This window comes from Protopterus annectens, chromosome 8.part0 (genome assembly GCF_019279795.1).
Source record: "Protopterus annectens isolate FY-2018-M chromosome 8.part0, PAN1.0, whole genome shotgun sequence".
Lineage (NCBI taxonomy): Eukaryota > Metazoa > Chordata > Ceratodontiformes > Protopteridae > Protopterus > Protopterus annectens.
Genome location: NC_056741.1, coordinates 195,287,753 through 195,314,124, shown reverse-complemented (window position 1 = coordinate 195,314,124; position 26,372 = coordinate 195,287,753). Strand labels below are relative to the sequence as shown.

At 40.1% G+C, this 26,372-nt stretch overlaps 1 protein-coding gene across 1 annotated transcript in view; it reads left to right on the top strand.

Moving 5' to 3' along the window:
• Positions 1-26,372, top strand: part of LOC122808697 (CD209 antigen-like protein E) — a 505,103-nt gene that overhangs the window by 235,174 nt on the left and 243,557 nt on the right. Inside the window, exon 3 of the mRNA XM_044079683.1 lies at positions 548-787. Within this exon, the coding sequence (XP_043935618.1) occupies positions 548-787 (240 nt within the window). The remainder of the gene's footprint in view (positions 1-547; positions 788-26,372) is intronic.

Sequence of the window (26,372 nt, the reverse complement as noted above, 5' to 3'; positions counted from 1 at the left end):
ACCTTGAAAGCATTCCTATTACAAAAATCATTAATGAGAAAAGTGCTAGGTGGTTTAATGTCTTACCCACCATTATTTTTATGTTCCTTCATCAGTATTATTCAAAAGTTACAAGATTTGATCATATATACATTATGAGGTATTCCGTGGGACACCTTTAGATTAGAGGAATATCACGCAGATTAAAACAGCCACCAATTATGAAAGAAATGACATTGAGATTCAAATACATTCAATGAGCTATAGCACTCACATCTCATATGAAATACGTAATAACAGCTCTCCAAGTAATTGCAAACACAGTCTGAATAGAAACTAAGACGCACTACAAACAAAAAGATTAATTTTCATTTGTATATTGTAGGGGAATGTTACAATGGCAACTATGGGTGCTCTCAATGTACTTCAATAAAGATAACTTAACCTAGACTTTTTAGAATTAAACTGTGTTTGCTTGTTGTCAAAATGTTATCATTCTTATGTTTTATTCTCCTAGATTAAATTGTTTCAAGTAATTGATACAAACTTCTTTTTATCTCTTTAAAAGATTTGCAGCAGTCAAAACAACTGAAACAATCAAACCAGGCTATTGTTTTACTAAATTCCAGTTTTCAAATTAAGCTAATACAATCAAAAGAAGAGCTTAAGAACATGACTTGTGATCAGACAAGCCTTCAATTGCAACTGAAGCAAGCAGAACTGAAAATCACTAACTTGATAGAGAGCCAGACATATCTTCAAACACAGCTCAGGAAAGCACAACAAAATATCACAGAGTTCACCAGAAGTAAGTAATACCTTCAGATCAGTTTTAAAAAAACACAAACTGCATGCTTGGCTATATTAGTAGAGCAATGCAACTTTGTTGGGTGTGGTTTATGCAGTGTTTTCTTATACCATGAATGGATTGGTCATTAGGCTGAAGCTAGACTAACAACAGATCTGGATGTAAGTTACTATCCACATAACCTTAAATCACACCTGATATATTCCTATAATAATGGTGTTTTCATCATTTCTATACTCTTGTTATTTTATGTTTCATGTATTCATAATGAATAGTCCCCTGGGTCACTGTTTTACATACATTTTATAAACACACACACACACACCTTTATATGATTATATCACAAAGGGTTGAAAATATAAAGGAGCAAACCTGAAATAACAGCAGTAAAAAAAGATAGGGAATGTAGAAAACACTAAAATACTGCTAAAAATGAAGAACAAAACATGTAATACTTCATCATCATCAACCTCATTTTTTCCTATTTTCTACATGGAGTAAAGGTATCATGTTAGCTGCCACCTTATCTCTTGACTGAGTGCGACTTTTCAACATTCTTTGACACTCGTGCCTGACCGCCACAGGTCTTCCCTCACACAGTCCATCCATCTCTTTGCTGGATGCTCTCATTTCCTCTTGCCTTCTTCCTGTCTGTCCACAGTCTTCCTCACCAGATTGTCTTCTGCTTATCTGCACATGTGTCCAAACCACCATAATCTGTTCTCTTTAACCTTCTCTACGATGGGAACTAATTTGGCTTCTGCTCTGATATCCTTATATTTTCATCTGTCCCACAGCAAGCATCCTACCACCCATCTCATACACTTCACTTGCAACACCTCTAACTCCCTCAGCTTGTCTGCCTTTACTGCCAGTTTTCTATATCATACAGTTGTGATTGTCACATTACTGCTTTGTGTCCCATAGTTTTCATCTTCTTTGGTATGCTTCTTCTGTCGTACATTATCTTCGACATTATGCTTTTTGGCTGCAGCCGCAAGGATTCTAACTTTAACCTCCTCATTCAGACTTCCCTTCTCTTAAACCACCCCTACCAGATACTTATTTATTTATTTTATTTATTTTATTTAATTTTACATTTGTTAACCGGGAAATTCTGACTGGACCAGGTCCATTTTCAGCGGAGGCCCGGGGAGAAAAGCTCCAACATCAATTTATACAAATACAGTACATCCAGCATAATACACAAAACAGGTTATATAATGTATGCTGAGCATAGTAATATAACAAGAATTAATAAAAACACTCCAGGTAAAAGGACATATAGAACACAGGTAAAAAAACAATGTCAGTCATACATTGGTAAGAAAAGAAAATATATCAAGTAAGATTTTACAGTTAAAAGTACCCTTTCAGATGACCAAGCCTACAGGGGATCAGAGCTCCAGCATGTGATCAGAGAGGAATATGGGGAGTTAATAGTAGTATGGGTAGGGTTACATGATACGAGGGCATAACCAGGTACTAAGAAGGTGCGATTTGAGGGAGTTTTTGAATATGGATGTGGAGGGGGCAGTGGACACGGATAGGGGAAGAGAGTTCTAATTTCTGGCAACGGTGTGGGAGTAGAGTGCTTTCCTTGCATTATTGTTAGCATTGGTGATGGAGAGGAGAGATTTTTCACTGGATCTTAGGTACCGGTTTGCATTATAGATAGTAAGTAGGTTGGTTAATGAGGGTTTTTTTTCAGGATATTTGAGAATATTGTAGGCTGTGCCCAGCTGGTGATAGTTAAGTAGCTGTGGTAGCTCAAGCCATTTTAGTTCTTTTAGTGCAGCACAGTGATGGGTTCTATAGGTCGAGTTAGTAGCAAACTTGGCTATTTTATTGTAGCATGATTCTAGTTTGTCTAGGTCACACTGTCTGATTTGGTTAAAGATTGGTGCTGTGTATAATAGAGTTGAGAGGAGGTGGCTTTGTGCAAGAGTGACTCTTGCTTTTTGTGAGAGAAAGGACTTATGCCTGTATAGGGAGCCTAGTTTTTTGTGCACTAGTTTTATGGTATGTGAGATGTGAACATCAAAGTGGTGATTATTGTCTATTTCAATGCCCAGAAGTTTGGTGTGGTTAGAAGGGGAGATGGTGGTGCCGTCCTTAGATGTTATGGTAAAGAAGAGTTTTTTTTTTTTTATCTATTAGGGGTAAATAGTAACAGTTTTGTCTTTTTGGGATTTAGAATTAGTTGGATACCCGATATCAATTTTTCTACTGAGATAAAGGTATCTTGAGTGAGTGTATGTTGGGTGGTGGGTGATGAGGCAGAGCAGATCAAGGTTGAATCATCTGCATATTGTATGAGTGTGGCATGTTGTGTAGAACATTTGAGGTTATTTGTGAAAATAGAGAAAAATAGCGGGCCCAGTATAGAGCCCTGTGGGATTCCTATGGTGGTTGGAAGTTGTGTAGACAGAGTTTCTTTCCACTGGATTTATTGTTGCCTGTCAGACAAGTAGCTTCTAAACCTGGCTATAGTAGAGGAGGTGAAGGATAATGATGTTAGCGAGTCTAGTAGAATGGAGTGGGAGACCATACTAAATGCTTTTGAGAGGTCTATGAAAATGGCTGATACATATTTGTTATCATTCCTGTGAAGGTTTATATAATTAGTGAAGGATAGAAGGGCTGTGGTAGTGCTGTGATGTGGACGGAAACCGTGTTGTGTGGTAGATAGCAGATTGTGTGTGTTAAGAAATGTCATCAAGTGGATGCATTTCTCAAGAATTTTGGATAAGGGGCAAAGGATGGCAATAGGTTGGTAGTTGGAGAATTCATAAGAATTACCTCCTTTATGGAGAGGAATGATGTGAGATACTTTCCAGAGTTTGGGTATGTAGGATTCTAGTATGGAGCGGTTGATAAGGATGGAGACAGGATATGATAGGGAGTCACTAGACATTTTTAGGTATGCAGCAGGTATGTTATCAGCTGCTAGTGTGGTTGGCTTTAGTTTTAGGAGGAGTTTTTTGATAGTTGAGGTGGGCACTGGTGATGGGCTGAAGGAGGTGGTGGTGTGGGATAGGTCAGGTTGTGACTGAGGTAGACTATTTTTGGTTATTTGACTGGACAGGGCTAAGATGGATTTAGTAAAATGGTTATTAAATTGAGAAGCTATGTCTAGGGTATTGTTAGTAGAGATGGGTGCTGGGGTTGTGGTTTTGCCTGGCTTTAGTAGGGAGTTAATGGCATGCCAGAATTTTTGTGGACTATTTGAATATTTCCTTTGGGTGCTAAGAAAATAGTTTTGTTTGTTTATTTTGGATTCAGCCTTGGCCTTGTTTCTAAGCTCTTGATAGTATTGTCTTGAGCTAGGGGTTTTGTCAGTTTTCCAGATTTTCCAGGCTTTATCTCTAGCTTTTAGTAAGGCTCTGGTGTCCCTATTTAGCCAGGGTGCATTGTTGGCTTTAACTCTGATCTTTCTGCTGGGAGCTAGACCGTTAAGGATGTTAGAGAAGGTAGTATTGAAGTAGTCTACTGCCTGGTCTAACCCGAGTGTCCGTAGTGGTTCCCAGTTGCAGTGGCTTAGGACAGTATTTAGGTATCATGGGGTAAGGTTATGGTCATCTCGTACAAATTTGTAGACGACTGGTTTGGGGTGATTGGAGTGTTTCTGGAGTAGGAAGGTGGGGAGATGATCACTTAAGTCATCTGGGAGACAGCCTACTGTATAGTTTTGTTTGGGATAGTTGGTTAGTGTCCAGTCCAGTATGGATTCTCTCTTTGTTTTTTCATCTATTCTAGTTGGTTCTTTAATTAGTTGAGAGAACCCATATAGATTGATATGAGTAGAGGGGCTTCTGGAGTTACAGGCTACCCAGTCAGTGTTAAGGTCTCCTAGTAGGATTGTTTCCTGAGGTAGATTGTCCTTTGTCCAGTGTAGGATGTCTTCTATTATGAGCGAGTTGTTGCCTGGAGGTATGTAGCAGCATATTATATTGATCTTCTTGGTGTTTCTTATGGACAGGGCAGAAAATAGGACTTCAGCATTTTGAAAAGTGGGTGATGTGGTGTGCAGGAGCTGGAGGTTAAGGGTGTTTTTAAAGAGAATGGCTACTCCTCCTCCTTTCCTGTTTGTTCTATCAGATCTAAGTGTATTATACCCTGGGGGAAGAAACTCTTCATCTTGGATACTGGGTTTAAGCCAGGTTTCTGTAATGGTGATTATATCAGGGTTGTAGTGGGCTATGAATGCATGTAGGTCTGTTAGCTTGTTGGTAATACTTCTTATGTTGAGATTTAGGATTAGCAGGTCAGATGTTTGTCTAGCTGAGAGGGGACCTGGATTTGGGTGAATGTCACCAGAGGTTAGCAGAGTTTGTAGGAGTGTCAGTATGTGTTTTTTAATATTGTTTGTGAGCTTGGTCTATGAGAGTTTTTCTTAGTGTGGTGAGATGGTGTAATTTTTTTTTAGTGAGTAATATGTAGTTGTAATATTTAAGATTGTAGGGCAGATGTAGAAGTCTGAGTGGGTTTGAGAGGGTGGGCTAGTGTGGGTAGTGTGATAGTAGTTGTGCAGCGGTAGGTCTGTTTGTAAGGAAGTTAGGAAGGTTAGCGATAGTAGAGCTAGTGATAGGGATGTGAGTGTGGGTAACATGATACTACTTTGAGTGAGATGTACAACTATGATTCCTGTTTGGTTGTGTGTGAGGGTAGAGTTGTATTGTCTGGGAATGTGTGTTGGGAGTGGGATCAGTGTGGGATGTAATTGGATTAGGGGTGGGGGGAGGAAGGATGAGTGGGTTTCAATACTATCCTTTTATCTCAGTTCTCAGTTTCTTATTTCCTCCATTTGCTATGATTACAGCTACCTTATTTGTGCTCAGTGTCATCCCATGTGCCTATAATTTTGCATTCCATTCCCCTATCCTTAGCTGAAGTTCTTGCTGAGCATAACACCACATCATATGCATGCAACAACTTTTTTGATCTGTCACCTCTGACCTGTTGATAATGTTGTCCATTACCAATATGAAAAACAGTGGACTCAGAACCCTGATGCACACTCGCCTTTACTGGAAACCCCTCACTGAAACTGAACACTGCTCATACTTGAATCATTGGGTCTTTGTTACTAACCTGCACTAATTCTACCAGTATTTCTGTCACTTCAAGCCACCACAGGATTGCCCATATCAGCTTTTTTTGGATTCAGTCATAGGATTTTTCCAAGTCTAGGAATGCCCATTTGGACTCTTTACTCATCTTTAGATTCTTTTCAACTACCTGTCTCACTGCAATCATCAGATCAGTTATGCTGCTTCCTGATCTGAATCTGAAATTCTCATCTCCTATCTTAATTTCTACTATTCTATGTATTTTTTTCATATAAAAAAAAAAAAAACCTCCAGGACTTTCATGCAGTATGACAGGAGTTTGATACCTCTATACTGCCCACACTTGTGAATGTCCCTTTGTTCTTGAAGACTGTCACTAGTACGCTTTATCTCCAGAAATGTGGGGTATGCATTTCTCTCCATACTGCTATGAGTACCCTCAGGAGTCATTTCACCCCTAGCTCACTTAACATCTTTAGCATATCTGCTGTGACCTCATCTTAGCCTATTTCTCTCCCTGACTTCACTTTCCTCAGAGATGTTCGTAACATCGTCTAGGCTGGGCTCCTCCTCTTCTCTCATTGTAGGCTGTGTCTGAGCCTGACAGTACAGCTTCTGTGGTGTTTGTTTTATTCAGAGGCTGCTGGAAGTACTCTTTCCATCTGCCTTTAATGTCCCGTGGATTGGTGAGCAGGTTGTTGCTGGCATCCCTTATGAAGGGTATCGCACTATCGTCTTTATCTTTTTCTCTTTGCTTTACAACTGGGTAAAGCTTCTTTATGCGACGCACTGAGTCAATTTCCAGAAGCTGGTGGAGTGACTCTGATGTCTTGATCTTTGTTATTGCAACTCCTCTCTTTGCCTGTTTATTAGCAAACCATTATTTCTTCTTAGCTAGGCCTGTCTTTTTTACCTCCCACTTTTTCTTGCACTGCTTTCTTTTCATGATTTCCTGGACTTCTGCATTCCATCCCCAGATTTCCTTATGTACCTTATTTTCATAGCTGGCTTTGCTACATGTCTGGTCTTTAGTCCTCAGACATGCTCTTTGAGTAGGGTTGCCAGGTGTCCGGTTTTTGACCAGACTGTCCGGTTTTCAGACTAATTGTCCGGTTACAAATTGTATTAAAAAACGGACACATGAAGTCCAGTTTTTGTGTCACTGACACGATCTCAAGCGTTTCTCCCATGCCATCTTTACTCACTCTCTCTCCCCTCCTTATTGCCTTTAATCCTGGTGTGCTTTGTGGCTATAATTAGAGCCATTACCTGACTCCGGACTGTCCACAAATAAGGGACCCTGTCTAGAAAATGGCGACTGCCTTTTCTTGTCTACAAAAAATAAAATCTTTTCATTTAATTAAAAAAAAAATTTTTTAAGGGTGTTCTACATTAAGAACACCCTTTGCGTCTTGTTGCACGCACTGATGATGCAGAAGAAGCTGAAATTGCTTACATGACGTCTTCATCTTCCGACTGCGCGGTGGAATTTGAGTTCCTGTCTCCAGAAGACATTTGGAGTTTAGACTTCACAGCGGACCACAACAACAATGAATGAATGATTGGACACAAATTCAGAGAGGTAGAGGTGTGTGTGTGTGTGTGTGTGTGTGTGTGTGTGTGTGTGTGTGTGTGTGTGTGTGTGTGTGTGTGTAAGGGTACAGGCAGCTAATACACAGGATCGATTCGTACATACATTTTTATTCATCATTATTTCTTTCTGTTATGTTTCTTTAAAAAACAATAGCCACACTGTATGATGGCCTGGTGCTTTCTCCTCATTTTTTCGTCATTGGAAAACACCTCTGTTTCTTCTGAATCTTTCAGTTTTGTTTCAGTTCTTGGTAAGCTTGGCTGCAGCCTGCTCCAGCGTGTGATTTACCCTGCTGTATCTGATTATACTTTCAGTTTGTCACAGATGAAACTCCTTATGACTTATATTCTTCTTGAAGCATATTGTCATGAACTCACAAAAGATGCATACAATAACAGCCTTCTTGCATGACTGTGATATGCATATGTGCTTTAAATGTGTGCATTTGCTCTGCTTAAAATGTAAAATGTTGAATAAAATATGGAGAGACAACTGAAAGAGAAGAGAATGTAAGGCAACATTTGATGGCAGTACTTTCAAAAGCAGTTCAGCAGCTGTAACATGTAAATAACTGGGCATTTATGTTTAAGATGCTTGGCACATGTAGTATTTCTTTGTTACACTTCCAGCATGCAGTTTCTTGCTCAACAGAACTGCACAATATAATGTTTTTTTTGTTTATGCACTACACATAAATTATCCAAAATAGCTGCAGAACATCCAGTTTTTTTTCCACTGTCACAGAAAATGGCAGGCCATTTGGGTAAGTCAAACATTTCTTATCAGCTGTCAGAGGATAAGTGTTTATACTCTTGTTTGCTATGCTATAACATTCCAGCAGTTTCTTTGCAATGTTTTTGAGAGATAACATGCCAGATGGTTAAGTAGTGAAGCAACACGTGACCTTGTTGTGTAGGAACTGCTTTCCTGTGATAGAGGTGGGTGTGTCTGGTCTGTGACAAAGAAACTTTAGTTGTTGTATTTAGATAGGTGAGAAGTATTCTGTTTGAAGGCAAGATTGTTTTGCCCCCCCCTCCCGACACACTTTCTCTGAAAATATATATATTTTTGAAACATTATAGAGATGCCTGAAAACTATGCTTTAATGCTTTATTTTTGTACATTTTATTTAGTATTTTTTTAGCTTGAAATCTGAAAATGTAAGTGTTGATAATGGTTTAAGTAGTAAATTGCATATATAAAATGTTAGATGTTATATGTAATTTTCAAAGTATAGCAGTGGAAAGTCTTTAACATCTGTGGGGGTAAGAGATTTAATTCATCTATGGAGTGACCCACTACCCCAACAGTACTAAGGATTATCATATCATACCACCCTTTCAACAATGGACTTGAGTCCATTTTAAAAACATAATTATCTGTTCCACATATGGAATCATTTTACAATGTTGAATATCCAAGAAGAAATATCTATTCCCAATAAACCACCTGAGTAGCTAATGTGCAGACATCCTACAAATACCTTCAGATTTTGATTATGGCCTAGCTGCGTTGTTAAATGCTTATTTGCCAAAGTACTAACTTTCTCAAAGTCATTAATGACAACTAATGAGTCCATTATCTATTCAGTATGCTAAACTTTAATACTTTAAATAATATCTTCATTTTACATGCTTGCTTGATTGTTTAAGTGTATGGATATTGATCATAAATGATAGTTTTCAGGCCCAGCCCAGGTTGCACAGAGACAACTCAAGTTACGTAACCTATGAGATAAAATGCAGATTGCATAAGAACAGCAGACAACAGAGATCTACATAAAGTGTATAAGCAAAAACATACAAGATTTATTGACAAGGTAATGCAGTTTATAAAAAATAAACATAAATGATTTATTTACATGGTGATAACACAGCATATTTAAAAAAAATCCAAGACAGGCAAACTTGACAAGGAGGATGATGGATAGGATATTAAGAGAAGTTAAGCAATGTGGCCTGTATAAGGCAATTGTACTGTCTCATGCTTTATCACGTATGCTTTAAACTTGGGTCTGAATTTGGTCTGTGTGGGGTGCAGGACCTCTTGCCAAAGTGTGGGAGTTAGTAGAGAAACGTGTTATCAGTGTAATGAAACTTTGTTTGTCTGTACATCTGTCTCTGTCATTGCCTCTGTGTACATGTACACACACACACACACACACACACACACACACACACACACACACACACACACACACACACACACACGTATAGGTTAGCAAACAAATTGCAAAAACAGGGAGTACACTGGTTTCTGAGTACATAATGACAACAAGTTATGCTACAGCACTCCCTGTCTTTGCAATTTTGTTTGCTAACCTGCTGCAAAATACTTTCCCAAGTATTTTGCATAAATTGTTAGCATTCACTAGAATGAAATGTTGACCCTCCCATTGTGAATCCATTATGAGTTAAATGTTATGCCCACTGATTTACGGGCATTCCAAAATTATTTCCTTTGGTAGCAGTGCTGTAGCATTGATGTCAGATTGGCAGTAAATGCAGTTTCGTCATTACTGGGTCATACACTTTGCTTCATTGCTTATGTTCAAAACTACAACTTTAAAACACACTCTAACAGGTGGTGCTTTATTATACAAGGAACTGCAATCATGAAGGTGGATCAAAGAACACATATATGCCTGCATGGCCATATAAATGTGTTCAAAGAGACTATAATTTGAAAACAGCCCAAAGGTAAACTTTATTCTCCACTGGCCAGATGCATTTTATTTGAATCTGGGTTTTAATACTGTTTTAATGAATGTGAGCTTCAATGGCAGAGAAGTTTAGTGCTTGTGCTAAGTCTATTTTCATTGTGGGACTGTTTTGTTTAGAAAATGGCTATCGGTGTTTGTGCATTTTATTTTAATATCTGTAATCATTGCAGAAGTAAATAAAACAGCTGCTTACTTATTTAATGGTGAAGAAATACAAATAAACAAAGAAAGGTTTATCAGTTTGCCATAAGCTCAGATCAGAGTAATTTATTTAAAATAAGTGACACAGCTTTGCCTTGTGTTGTGTATGAGCAGATCCAAGGATTTAAATTTTGCTTGTGACATAAATAGGCCATGTTGATGAGACACAAATGTGTCTCAGAGGGTCTCCATGCACTGGAACAAGCTTCCCATAACTTTGACCAACAGGTGGGAAATTGGAAATCATCCCTGTTGCCACTTATCCGTTTTTTTTCTGGACTATCCACAAATCATTTATTCAAGTCTCTGGTAGTCAGGAAAACACTGTACAAAGTCCAGTATTCTGTTTTACAAAAGGAAACAGACTGTCAGTGTTTGTTAAATTGGCTGATTTACTATGCTTTTTTACAGAAAAGCATAGTAAATCAGCTGAAAGCAGGCATCCAGAACAGAAAGTGGGTGTTCCCATCATCTGATGTCACCGTGATGTCACAAAGGGGGTGGGGCATGTGTGGGAGAGGGGGTGGGGATGGGTGGAGTTATGGGTGATGCAAGGGGCGTGACCTTAGTCCGGTTTTAGCCACAAAGAAATCTGGCAACCCTATCTTTGAGTTGTTGCCATTTTTCTTCAGCTCCACTTATTTCCTCTTCTTCCTAAGGGATTAGAGGCCTGAATAATTTCCCTGAACTCTTGTGCTTTCTCTGCAGTTATCGTTTAATCTTCAGCCCAGCCTCTGTTGACTTTAAAGCCTTATCTGACCACTGCTTGCAGCTGATTATGGCAATCAGTGGTTTATGCTGTGGGTGGACTGTTTCACTAGAGTGACCACGAGGTTTCTGATTCTTCCCCAGTGAGTTTTCCTAAGTAAGATCAAGTGACCCTCAGTTGTGCATTTGCTGCTCTTGTATGTGAGCATTTGAATGTCTGTCTTGCTTAACCATGTGCTGGCTGTCACCGAGCCATTTGGAAGGCAGAAGTGTAGAATGGCCTCTCTTTCTTTAATCCCATTATCCCACTAATGTGGACCCAGGCAGTCCTCATATCCTGTTCTGTCTGTAATAATATGTATATTCAGTTCCCCCGTTATCAACATCAAATCATGTTGTCCTGCTTTGTCTAGTAGACCTTGCAACTGCTGTCTGAATGCACTCTTTAAATCATTATCACAATCCTGCTGCGGGGCATAGGCTGAGATTATAAATACTGCCCTATCCTTACACTAGAGCCTGATTGGCACATGTTTCCCACACAATTTCTAATCTGTCTTCCTCCTAAGTGGTAGAATCTGGATTCCAAGTCAAGTGGCTTTGCTGTATTGCCCTTCCATCTTGTTTCATAGATACATAGGATGTAAAACATGTCATCCACGTCTAAGCTGCATGCTGTCAGTGAAACTACATTGAATGTAAAAAGTTTTATTTCATGCAGTTTGATTGATATGACCTTCAGCTTTTGCTCAATAGAGCTATCCTAGTTGACTGAAGCTGGGCAACTGAAAACACGCCAGCCAGTTGCTTATTGACCCAGAGCTGCTCGGCTTTATGACAGGCCCACATTGGCCAATAGGGGCACATAGACCCCTCCCACTATTAGCATGGGTCCTAGGTCAGAATAGGCCAGGCCCTTAACCCACTTATTACCAGTAAATACCCTTACCCATTTGTCAATATTAATCAGCAAAGTCAAATCACCTACAACCAATTTTTTACACAGTTGAGTGGCAAGACTGACACAGCATGTAATGTCTGATCCATATTCTTGTGTCTTTAAGATACTGCACTCCACAGTTAATGGTTAAAGCAGTTGGTCTACACAACTCTCTTCTTTATAAGCACTATCTAAAGTCTGTGCTGCTGCTCATAGTTCCAATTTTTGAGTAATTCTGAGACAAAAACACTTAGCATAGGTTCATAGGTTCATAGGTAGGTACTAGGCTATTGGCCCTAGGGCCTATATAAGCCTAGCCAAAAGGTATCCTGGCTTTCGCCACCCAAGAAAATTATTTTCCTGTGCCACTGTCGAGCAGAGCCACAGAAGGGATCCCAGGGTGAATTTCCTATCTCCCATCCAATTATCAAGATTTTTCTTGAAGAGTACTAACGAGGAGCTTTGTTTGATATAGAAAGGTAGTTTGTTCCATAGTATGGGAAGTCTCTGGGACAGGAATCTATCCCTCCATCATGTTATGTTTATTGTGATGACAAGGTTTAGGTCCCTAGAGCATGTAGCTCAGAGGGATTTGGATTTCTTTAAGTGGAGCATGTCCAAAAGCTCTGGGTTTGACATAGCTTTGTATGTTAGGCAGAGATCGCCTCTGAGTAGGCGATATGCGACAGAGTAAAGCTGCAGTTTTTTGAGACGGTTCATGAGGGCATCTGTTTGAGGCCGGTAATCCTCTTTGTGAGGTATTTCTGCTGCCTTTCCAGTTGTTGTAGATGTCTTGTGAGGTACATACCAAAAGGGACGTTGTACTCTATAATGGGTCTAATGAGTGACGAGTAGAGGGGAACAATGACCTCTTTTTTCCTGGATTAGAAACCTTTTGTGATGAGGTGTGCCATGTAGAAGGATTTCCTGACTGCTGTGGTGATGTGATTATCAAAGGAGAGACTACTGTTCACCCGTGTCACAAGGTCTCTTATCACACTTTCGGTGTTAAGTAGACTTCCACCTATGTGGTAGTTCATAGGTACAGAGTTTTTACCAAAAGGGATGACAATGCACTTTTTGGCATTGAGTTTGAGGCCATGTCTTTGACACCAGGCATCTGTCTCAGCAAGGCCCTTTTGTAGGATGTCCACATCTTTTGGAGTTTTGATTATGACTCCTAGTTTGCAGTCATCTGCGAACTTCATTAGCCAAAGACCTTCTGTGTTAGCCTGCACTTCAGAAAAGTAGATACCAAACAGAAGAGGACCCAGGACTGAACCCTGTGGTACTCCACTTGTCACTGGTCTGAAGTTGGATTTGGAATCTGCTACTTTCACAGTTTGGGTTCTGTTAGTGAACCAGTTGGCAACTTGTCTTGTGACATAGGGATTTATACCTAGTTTTGTGAGTTTATCTATAATTCCAGAGTGGGGGATGGTGTCAAATCCATGTGAACCACATTACCCTCATCTGTGGCTTTGGTGACTGCTTCAAAGAAGTCTATCAGGTTTAGGAGGCATGATCTGCCTTTTAGAAACCCTAACTGGGTGGGGTCCAGAGTTTGGAGATTGCCAATGCCATTATTTACAAGTTCGATGATGATACATTCCATAGCCTTGCAGACCAGGCTCATCAGGCTAATTAGGCAGTAGTTTCCGGGGTCTCTGGTAGCTCCCCCTTTGTGCAGAGGGATAACCACCACTGTGCACCATTCAGTGGGCACATAACCCGAGGTTAGGCTATGACTGAACATGGTACTTAGGTGGGGTGCCAGTTCGTTCTGTAGCTCATGTAGAATGCAGCCTGGGATGTTGTCAGGTCCCATGGATGCTGTGTTCTTGACTTTGGATAGTGTGTTTTTACCTGTGCAGCCATGATTACAGGAACTTTGCATTCTTCTGGTATAGAGATGGGCCCTTTAGAGGATGAGAGGGGGGTAAAGTTAGCAATGAACCTATCTGCCAGGATGTTGGCAATATCAGTTGGTTCAGTATATTTAGTGCCATTGTGCTGTAACTCAGAGCAGATCTGAGTGTTGCCATTGAGATTCTTGACATAGCTATAGAATGCTTTGTGGTTGTCTTTAGAGTCAGTGGCAATTTTGCTTTCGTAACTAGCTTTGGAAGATTTTATGAGGGATCTCAGCTTCTTACTGAGGGTGACCAAGGAGTTCCTCCAATCATGGGATTTTACTTTTTTTTGCAAGAGTTTCTTTCTTCTGTTGTAGAGTTTGTTTATGGCAGGGGACCACCAGATTGGCTTCATTTTTGGATGATAGCATCTTGATTCTGTTAGGGATTGCATGATCCATGCACTTGTGTAAGTGCTTATAAAGTGCATATGTGTAGGATTCAGCAGTCATACCTCTATTGTCCGTCAGCATGGGTGTCATGACGTTTGCCACTTCTGTCTTAAGAAGCGTGAAGTTGGCTTTGGAGAAATTTTATACGGTGGTTTCCCTAATGGGGGGTGGGGGAGGGATGTGGATGTCTAGGGTGATTAGCTTGTGGTCAGATCTGACTAACAAGGAATTGACCTCTGGTGTGGAGCACCAGTTGCCCATGTTGGTAATGACCAGGTCTAGGATATTGCTGCCCCTAATGGGGGTGTGGATAAGTTGTTCCAAGGCATTGGAGTTTAAGAATTCTAGAAAATGTTGAGCACAAGAGTTGGTACATGAGTAGTTTTCCCAGTTAATGGTGGGGTAGGTGAAATTGCCCATTATTAGGGTGTTAGGTTGTACCCTAATATTTTTCAGTGCATCAAGAAATGAGGAGTGGGAATCCTGGGGCATGGTGGGGGATCTGTAGCAAGCTACAATTTGGATTGTGGTCTTGCCCAGAGTTAGTTGTACTTGGATAATCTCAGATGCATTATGCTGAGTAACTAGCATGGAGGTGTGGTTATCCTTAATGAATATGGACATGCCTCCACCTTTAGTGTTTCAGTCCAGGTTAGGTGGCCGAAAGATGTGGTATGAATTATAGGTTGGTAATGCAGGGGTACACTATGGAGCTTTGGACCAGTTGTCTGTCGCTGCACAGATGTCGATGTTCTCCATTTTAAGGAGTGCCTCTAGTGAGTGCATTTTGAGGTTTAGACTTCTAGCACTTTTGCTTGCTTGTACCTGTTACAGTGGTGAATTTGTCATTTGAACCTTGCTTAAAAAAAGCACTACAGGGGTGGCTAGAGCCTTAGCCAGTATCCAGAATCATAGGGGTGACAGGTGCAGGCCATCTCTGGCAAAGCATCGTGGTTTGTCGATCATGTCATCCCAGGCAGACAAATACTGGGTCTCCTTAGAATGACACCAGAAGCTCAGCCAAGTGTTGAAGTCAATCATTTTGTCCTTGTACTGTGGTATCATTCTGGGTGATGGCAGGATGCTACTCAGGGCTAGTGTCATACCTGCCTGGACTACATGATCGGACAGCTCCTCCATGTCCCTTTTCATGTAGTCCAGGGAGATACGTCTCAGGTCATTCACACCAACATGGACAATGACAGAGCAGGGGCGGCCCGTGCTATTAGACTGCAGCCCTACCAGCTGTAAACTAAGAAAATTAAACAAAATATAAAATAAAAATAGTAGTACAGAATCCACAGGAGTCACCACACGAATGAACTCAGTAAATATAAAATCTTCTTTATTGGAATCAGGAACACAAGTGCTTTCACGTAGCTATACTACGCTTCTTCAGGTGTATTAAAACTGTAAAAACCAGTGTGCTTATATATAAAATATTTTGGCGCTCAAACCAAGAGATTAAACAATAATGAGATAATTGCTAACTCATTTACGTTCCCTTAGTACTCTTATTAAAGAAACAGTATTAGAAACTGAAACATAGTTGTTGTTGCCAAACAACATTAAACAAATCAACGAGACATATCCTTCTGTTGCTAAATAAGCGGACAATGTTATGATATACCAAACGATAATCACAAAACTCTCTATAATGCTGTGAAAACATTGCATACAAAACAAAACAAAACAAAACAAAACATGATCAGACCATGTTCTGGTTCAGAATTGAATCTTGAACGTGGTCTCCGAACTGTCCAAAAATCGCAACTAGTCTCATCTTAACAGCATAAACAGTATTACATAAATACAGTGCATAAATCCATCCTGCGGTCAAAAAATGGCCCAGGATATGTAAAAAACAATATGTAAATAATCCAATGAGACAAAGGATATTACAGCTGTTAAAGTCAGCTTGCTCACCTGTAGTTAATGTGAACATGAAATATTAATGAGTCATATAGATACAAGCCTGTTCATGCAGACAATTCTCTGTAAACACGACATCATAAGTATCCATGAATCTCAAAACTGCATTATTTACACTGATACTCAGTAGCCTAAATAGCTTAACTGTGACGTCAAGATAAAGGCATTGAGGGGTAAAATAAAATAAAAAACGGAAACTGTTTATCCAAGAAAATACTCTATCTCCATGGACATGCGCCCATGGGACGAACTTTAACAAGAAACCATTCAGCCCTTCTAAAACTAAAGAATCATTTACCTAAAAATATCACTGCCAGAACATTGCAAAAGCATTACTGACAGATTCATTAGCTTCAGATTCTTATATAAAAAACCGGACCAAAATAGTGAATAGGAAACAAGCAAAAAATCCAAAAATTGTATATACTCAAACATGTAAAAGTTTGGTCACATGTTAAAAATGTCTCAGGTCATTCACACCAACATGGACAATGACAGAGCAGGGGCGGCCCGTGCTATTAGACTGCAGCCCTACCAGCTGTAAACTAAGAAAATTAAACAAAATATAAAATAAAAGTAACAAAAAGAAAATAATAAAGTGAACTGTGAGTCCCAGAACATTGCACATGTGCACTCACGGCATTTCCGATACCCAGACTGCTGGTGAACCAGTTTGGAGCATGCACACAGAATCCAGACTGTCTCCACCAGCAGTCCGGACTACAGCATGTGCATCTACATTTACCAAGCAGTCTATGCAGTAATTCTAACTGCATAGACTGGAAGGGGATCAGACTGCAACATCCAAGGCAGGGTGGTCTCACGGGACAGCTAGAACAAGCCTTAGGTTCTCTCACGGGATAATAGCTCCTCAGGCACGGCAATGATGGTGCATGATACAATAAACAATGAAGCTTCAGACTTGCAGGGCAGGTGTGTGTTTGTGTGTGTGTGTGTGTGTGTGTGTGTGAAATGCCCTAGTCACAACATGGTAGTGGGTAGAGAATAAGGCTTGAACCCTTTACCTTTGGTCCAAAGAGCAAGAGCCTGAATTCCCTACCCACCACCATTTGTAAAAAAAAATGTAGATTTTTGCCTCATATTTGTTCTGTTCCTCATAAAATCTGTGGTTTCTATATGTTTGTTTCGCAACATAGTCAGTTTTGCAGTGATGCAGTGGTACCATTGTTGTCTAACAGCTACAGGTTATCTGGTTTGATTCTTGGCTGGGGTGCCTTCTATGTGGAGTCTGCATATCCTTCCTGTGTTTGTGTGGGTTTGCTCTGGTGTCCTCTCATCTTACAAAGACATGTCTGGAGTGTTTCTTCCTCTGGCAAAAATTGCCTTTTGTTACAAGTCAGACTTCCCTGGTTAACAAATGTTAAATAAATAAAAATGACTTCATATTCTTCAGAAAGTACATGGCAACACAAAACCTATTATTATAGCAAGTTTATAAGTTTATAAGATGGATATTTGAAATGTGTCCCTATTTTTGGGACTGTATTCCCCCATTATTGGCTTCGTCCAGGTTTTTTGTGCCAAGGCTGAGAGCTATGGTGATAACTAAACTCACTGAATATGTTTGGGGATTGTATTCCCCCATTATTGGCTTTGTTCAGGTGTTTTGTGCTAAAATGTTGACAGCTATGGTGAGAACTGAATTCACTGAATGTAGCCATTTAAGTTTCAGTCTTCCTCTTTCATAAAATAGATGATTGATTTGGCATAGTGGTATGTTGCTGTGACTGTTTTGCACAGGGTCCTGGGTTCAATGCTTGGCAGTGAAATGAAAGGTGGTAACATAGCATTTTATTCTAGCAACTTTCCAACATTAGACAAGCAATGTTTAAATTGTGTCCCTGTTTTTTGCCCCCCCCCACTAATTTTTGGCTTTTTCCAGATTTCTTGTGCTGCAAAGTTCAGAGATATAGCTGAGTGTCAAGTAGATTTTACAAACAGCTGAGAGCTGCAGGGGAACAAAAGTTTAGTTATGCTTATGCTGAGCTGGCTTGCATTGTTAATAGCACAACCGGTAGTGTAATTGATTTTGATGCAGAAGGCTGTGGGTTCTACTCCTGCAGTAGATAGATGCATTGCTGATACTGTACTGTATTGTAAAGGGGGTGGATGCTGCAGTCCTTTTTGGTGAAGATACCTAGTAACTCTGAACCTATCAGTTTGCCATCCATTCCCTATTGCAATTATTAGATGACTTTTACTTCTCCAGAGATTGTGCATATTTACTGATACTTTGGTCATGTTTTTCCCATGAAACAAGTAGATAGTTGTTGTCAGGCTTATCATATTTTAATGAAACATAGACAATTTATTCCTCAAGGGTAACAGACACTTTATTTGTAGATAAAACAATGACATATAAAGTTGTTTGCTAGCAGCAACCTCTTCATTAGTTACAGATTTATTTAATGTGGAATTATTTAGATGACTTTTACTTCTTCAGAGATTGTGCATATTTACTGATACTGGTGGACTGGAGAAGTTTGAGTAGACTTCTATGATAGAAATGTTCTGAATTGGGCAGTTTTGTCATTACTGGTGCATGCATTTTATTTCAATGTTTACTGGAAAAATGTTCAAAACAAAATTAAAAAGCCCTCTGCAGCTGTACTATATTATACAAGGAATATAATTTAATAAAATCAGAAAGGTGTATCAAAGACCACGTGTATGCTTCATGTGCAAAAAGCCTATCATTTGAAAACAGCCCAAAGTTAATCTTTATCTGTCACTGGCAAAATGTATTTTCTTTGAATGTGGGTTTCCATGATGTTTCAATGAATGTGAGTTTCAAGGGCAGAGAAGTTTTAATGCTAAGTTTTCGTTGTGAGATTGCATTGCTTTGTTTAGCAGATGTCTTAGTGTTTGTGCTGTAAAATGCAAAATAAAACTTTCAAATGAAGTCCAAATCATCGTAGAAGTAAAGCAGTATTCACATTAGTGTTTATGGTAAATGGGATGAAATAGCCAAGTAATGGTTCATTGGAATAGCTGAAGGGGGGAGGCTCCATTCGACCATGGTTTTGTGAGGGGGAAGGGCGGCAAACTCAAAGACAGCCCCGGCTGAACTAAACTTCTCAACTGTCCAGATTTTCACAGAATGAGTAGATTTTTGCTTCTTATTTTTGGTATGTTCATCATTAAATGTGTGGTTTTCTGGCAAATAATTTAGGAATTAAGTCACTAAATAATGACAGACACTGAGTTACAGACTTCATAACCTTCAGAAAAATGCATGCTAAAGCAAGACCTGTTATTCTATCAACTGTCTCAGTTTATACAACATTTTTTGTACTGTTTATAAGTATATTTGGCCTTGTCCAGATTTTCTGCATTAACAGGTTGAGAGGTATGTGCAAATAAATTGCTTTAAAGAATTAGGCATATCCAAACCTTTGAACTGTCCCCGATTTTGGCTCAAAATGTTGCTCTTCCCCTAATAATCCCGCCACTAAATGGCAATTTTGGAAGAAAACATGGAGGGTTTACAATTAAGCAATAACTGTAATAATCAGAGTTATAGATTACTTTTATTTCAGAAATGCATGCAGATACTTTTATTTTGTCAGCTGCTCATGTTAGCAGTACTAATATTAAAAAGGTGTCCCTTCTTTGACAGGTTCCCAGCTGTGTGGCTATTTTATATTTTTGCATCACATTTTGGTCCATTTTTCATAAAATTGTGTTTTTTTGGCAAATTAGTAGCAAATCATTAAAGACTGAAGTTAGAAAATAATGACAGACATTTGTGTTTCAGATTTCATGCACTTCATAAATTCATACTAATGCAAAACCTACTACTCTATTACCTTTCTAAGTTTATAACAGCAATATTTAAAATTGTCCTTATTTTTGGGCCTTGTCCCACTTCTATGTATGGCTTTGTCCAGATTTCTTGCTCTGAGCTTGAGAGGTATGACAAATGTGTCAGGGCCATCACAATCAGCCAGAGACATTTCAAATTGTGACATACTTGTTGCACCCCACTGCCTCATGTAGTGTGACTCTGGATGTGTCCAAGCAAGGCAGGAAGCAGTTATACAGTGTAAATGTGCAGAGTATCCCCCCATCTAAGGTAGACACAAGTACTGCTTTTATTCTGCCCTTGATTTTGCAGAATGTTCGGGTTTGCCATATTTATATACTGTTGATTTATGTTTATTATTACCCAGAATGTGCCTGTTGCTCTGTGTTTAAGTAGCAATACTTTAATGACAATCAGGAAAGCTTGCCTGAGATCGTAAGATGCAAGTAAGCTTTAATAAGCATACTGTTAAAGAATTGCCAGCATTGAAAGCCTTTCTGTTGTTGCCATGTAGAGAATACTTAACTAGATAATGTATAAGCCTTGGGTATTGAAATGCATATGACAGTATTTGTAATAAAGGACAGGATTACATTATTTTAAGAAGTTCATTACACTTGCTGGAGACTCCCAGTCATCTCTGCAGGCTTTACCCGAAAATTAAACAGAATGCCAATCGTATGGTCCATAACCTGTACAGTAATCCTTTAAGCAATGTATATTGAGCTTGTTTCTTGTTTGCTTTTCATTTTATACTTTGATCATGTTTTCCCCATGAAACAAGTAGATAGTTCTCAGGCAGCAGGTCTTTTTTGGATAATAAACATTTTTACAAGTGGGGGCATCACAGAGATTTCTACTTTCAGCGTGTTACTTGGAACTTTAATAAAGCTGAATATAAATTATAATTATAATTAGAACTGCAGTGCAAGAAGTGGTTTGAGTTGAGTGCTGCTTGTTTTTCTTATACTTGATTTTGACTGGCATTCCAGTAATGTATTTAAAAGTAATTTATTTTTTCATGCCTCACAACCTTTTTGTTTCCATCTAGATATTAAGTAAGCTGTCATGCAGCCAATGCTTTGAAATATTTTTATTCTTCTACACTTCATTTTGTCTTGATTGGACTCTCATAATGACGGTTTGGCACCCATGGCAGCGTATTAGTTAGTTTTTGTGGTTTTGAGCATAGCCACTCCCCTTTCTAGTTGGTCACACCCCTTCCCATTGGCCCCACCCATTCAGCTGTCTCCTGCAGCCCCCTTTTGATTTGAAGTCACCAGCTGCCACTGTGACAGAGTCATATTTGTACTTGTTGTGGAGTGACCTGAGTGCATGCGTTATGTGGCAGATCCTGGGACCCGACAGGCAGCTGACAGTAATGTTCTCCTTGTTTAGCCTGGTGAGTGGAATATCAGTGTGCCTGACTATAGAGTCACCTATGACTAGAGTGTTGGGTATGTTGGTATGCCTTATGGGCTGTGGGTTGGGTTGGGTTGTGTTGCTGGGAGAAGGTTGATTGTGTTTCTGCTTTGGAGGTTCCTGTTGCTTGGGCAGGTTTTTACTGAGAGCCTCAATGAATGTAGGTGTGTGTTTTGTGTTTCTATGTGTGTGTTTTGGTGGTGTAGGTTTTGAGGGACTATGTGATGAGTGTGGTGTGATGCAAGTCTTTACCTTCTCCTCTTGACTGTCTAGTCCAGTCTTGGATGAAGAGAGCTTTGCTTCCAGTTTGGCTATATAAGTGCATCTCTCACAGGTTGTAGTGTTGGGTGGTAAGAGGAGAGGGTTGTCTATGTACATGAGGCAATTGCTGCATTGACCCAAGATACCCAGATTCATCAGGTAGACAAGGGAAAAGGCCAGGAGCTGACCCTTAGACATGCCTGGATAGCTGCTTATTTGTTAAGTACTAGAAATTGTTTTCCTCTAGACAAGTGAGGAAAGTTGAGTGTTGCAGTAATTTGTAGCTTATTTAGTGCTTACAACGAGTTCTGAACAAGTGCTGAGCTCAAAAAAACAGACTTGAGTGCTGAAACTAAAAAACTGGCTAGTTCTAAGAAACAAAATTAAGCTAGAAGGCTTCCCTCCAACAGAGAAAGGCTCGGGGGCTTAGAAGCCCACAAACAGTCCTGGACACAGCAAATCTGTATCCGGACTAGACTACCCAGAGGAAAGGCAGGAAACAAGCTTAGAATTGTTTTCTTTTTTTAAGTGGAAAGAGAGAAAGCAGGAGCAGAAACTAAGTGGATTGGCTTTCTCAGATGTTCTCCCTGTATTAGGTAGAATGAGGTAATAACACTAGTCTGGGAGGAGTGTACCAGATCAAATTTACAGTAGGGGTGGGCAACTGCAAAGCCACCAACTATAAGAACAGCATACAAACAGAGAGGGAGGATGGGAAACAAACTGCAGAAATGTTTCTTGCAGCAGAAAAGCAGCAGTGAGCCTTAAAATTAAAGTTTTAAACAGAAAAAGAAGCCTCTAGAGAAAGCTTTTAATTGCTAACAAGTTATATGACGCACTCCTTGGCACAAGATCAGAATTAAACAAACCAAATAGATGCTTAATAAAAGTGGACAATTTCCAGTTAATACCTCACACGCAGTGAAACTAGCTAGAAAAGTATGCAGTAGACAAAGTTCTATAAATAACTCGCATGTTTTTCTGAGGTAAGACAACCCCCCACAGAGACACACTGAGAACATGCAAACCTCCACATAAGCATTGGTTAGAGGTTAAGATAAAACCTTGCACCTTGTGCATTGTAAGCAAAGATCTTGTCATTCTCCTACTTTGGAAACAATAAAAATGTCTTCATGGTGTCTGTTCAAGCAGCTTTATTTTATACAAACACATCACTACAGAAGTTTACTGACATAGTAATTTATATGCAAACTAACTGCTGCAATCATACATGCTTACTCCTTGGCTGTACTCTCAAAATATCACTAGGAGTAGCACGTGCCTGGCTTTTATATGTGCACATTCAGTCTTCTTAAAAACACAGCACACAGCACGTGCATTCTGATCTGAATCCTCCCTCTTGAAAAACACAAGATAAGATACATAAATACACAAGTCCATGTTGCTGCATATTTCACACTGCGTCTGGATACTCATCCATATCGTGTGACATGAAACTGGGAAATTGACTTAACAACTGGAGCTGTCTCTGCAAAATGTTCAATCTTAAAATTATATGGATCCTCTTCAGGAATGGAATCAGAGGTAGGAATACACTCTGGAATGGAAACAACATTCGGTTCACTCTGAGATATAGAGTCTGCGTTACTGAAACAATGTTGTGATGATGATTCTGGTACAGAAAGAAGATGCCTACGATTTTTCCTGTACTCCATAGCCTCATATTCTACAAGGTAGGATCTCAGCTCAGCACATATACCTATAACTTGACCAACCTGGTTGAAGCCTTTTGACATTTGTATACTCACTGTCACTCAACTTGTCATAAGTGGACGTCCAGATAGAATGCTTCTGCAATAATTGAGCCTTGATTCTCTTATTGTTCTTAGCTTTAGGGCTCAATAAACTGGAACTAACGAGTAGTTAGTAAGTGGAAGGAAGTGTTTGAGCAGGGGAATCGAGAATATCATCATGGGGTATGTTTCTGAGATTAAGCAAATTTAAAAAAAAATCAGCATTGTCACAATTTGACCTTTCAAGTAGTTGCTCTGCACTCTGCACTACATGTTCAGCTATACCATTTTACTGTGGATATTCAGGACTGCTGGTAACATGTACAAACTTGCATTCTCTTGCAAATTTCTGAAACAACTGACTAGTAAATTGAGTACCATTCTCAGAAATAACTTTGTGTGGACTACCATGGACTGAGAAATGACATTTCAGCTTAGTAATAGGTTCATAGGTTCATAGGTTCATACTAGGCTATCTGCCCTGGGGCAATTATAAGCCTAGCCCGATTCTGTATGGCTTACGCCACCGCTTGATTTGAGTATACTGTGCCCTTTTTAAGGTTTAGTTTACTGTGCCTCTGTCTAATAGTGACACGGGAGTAATCCCTGGGACAAACCTATGATCCCCCATCCACCTATCGAGATTCTTCTTGAAGAGATTCAGTGAGGTGCTCTACCTCACATGAACTGGAATTCTATTCCAGAATGAAGGGAGCCTCTGGGATATGAACCTGTCCCTCCAGCAAGTTCTATTTATTTCTGTGCTGAGGTTCAAGTCCCTCGAGCGTGTGGCTCTAAGGGATTTAGATTTACTGAGGTGGAGCATGTCCATTAATTCTGGATTTGACATAGCTTTGTATGTCAGGCATAGATCGCCTTGAAGTAGGCGGTATGCAACTGAGTAGAGCTGGAGTTTTTTTAACCGAGCAGCACATGGCATCTGTTTGAGACCCTTGATCCTCTTGGTGAGATACTTTTGGGGTCTTTCTAATTGCTGCAGGTGTCGGGTAAGGTACATCCCAAAAGGGGCATTGTATTCTATGATGGGCCTGATGAGGGATGAATAAAGGGGCACGATTACCTCTCTTGATCTAGATGTGAAACACTTCGTGATGAGGTGGGCTATGTAGAAGGTCTTTCTAACCACTTTGGCAATGTGGTTTTCAAAGGAGAGATTGCTATCAACTTGGGTCCCCAGGTCCCTAATAACTTTCTTTGTACTTAATGGGTTTCCGCCTACGTGGTAATTTGTGGGCACATTGTTTTTGCCAAAGGGTATGACTATACATTGTTTGGCATTTAGCTTTAAACCATGGCACTGGCACCAGTTATCTGTCTCTGTGAGACCTTTTTGAAGGATGTTTGTGTCAGCTGGAGAGTTGATTATGGCGCCCAGTTTGCAGTCGTCTGCAAACTTGGTGAGCCATAGTCCTCTCACGTTTGTCTGTACCTCGGAAAAGTATATACCAAACAAGAGTGGTCCCAGGACAGAACCCTGTGGGATGCCACTTGTGACCGGTTTCAAGTCTGACATGGCTCCAGCAACTCTCACTCTGTGGGTTCTGTCTTTGAGCCAGTTTGTGACCCATCTTGTGACATAGGGGTTTATATTTAAGCTGGATAGCTTATCTATGATGCCCGAGTGGGGTATTGTGTCAAATGCCTTTGCAAGGTCCAGATAGGCTGTGTAGACTACCTTCCCTTCATCTATGGCTTTGGTGACTGTTTTGAAGAAGTCAACCAGGTTCAAAAGGCAGGATCTGCCCTTGACAAAGCCGAACTGGGTAGGATCTAGTGTCTGTAGGTCCCCAATGTCTTTGTTTATGAGCTCCATGATGATCCTCTCCATAGCCTTGCAGACTAAGCTAGTCAGGCTTATGGGGCGATAGTTTCCAGGATCCGTAGAGGCTCCACCTTTGTGGAGTGGGACCACTGGTGCTGTACGCCATTCTGTGGGCACATATCCTGTAGTGAGGCTGAGATTGTATAGCTGTTTTATTTGAGGGATTAGTTCCTCTTGGAGTTCATGTAGGATGCAACCTGGGACACCATCTGGTCCCATGGAAGCAGTGTTTTTTGCTTTGGAGAGGGCAGCCTTCACCTGAGCATCAGAGATGTTTGGGAGGCAGCCCTCTGCCGGGATAGATACTTGCTCTTTTGGGGGGGGGGGGAAAAGTTTGCACTGAACCTGTCTGCCAGGATATTGGCGATGTCTGTGGGTTCAGTGTATTTTTGTCATTTAGAATCAACTCAGAACAAGTCTGGGAGTTGCATCCCAGGTTACTAACATAACTGAAAAAGCCTTATGATTGTCTTTGGTGTCCTGTGCAATTTTTCTCTCGAAGCTGGCCTTGGAGGATTTTATGAGGGATCGTACTTTTTTGCTAGTACTGATCAGAGATGCCTTCCCTATTAGGAATTTTGCTCTATCATGTAGTAGCTTCCTCCTTCTGTTGTACAGTTTATTTATGGCAGGGGTCCACCAGACTGGATGCCTACCTTTGGATGATTGGGTCTTGGTTTTGTTTGGGATAGCATGATCCATGCATTCCTGGAGATGTCCATAGAATGCATTTATATAGGATTCTGCAGTTTGGGCCGTAGTTTCCACTGGCCCTGTGGCCTTGAAGGATTCCACTTCAGTTTTGAGAATTGAGAAGTTCACTTTTGAGAAGTTTTTCACTGTGGTTTTCTGGGCTGGGGGTGGGGTCGGGATGTGGACATCCAGTGAAATTAATTTATGGTCTGATCTTACCAATGAGGGATATACCTCTGGTGTGGAGCATAGAGTCCCCATGGTGGTAATGATCAGGTCTAGTTGTTCCATAGCATTTGAGTTTATAATTTC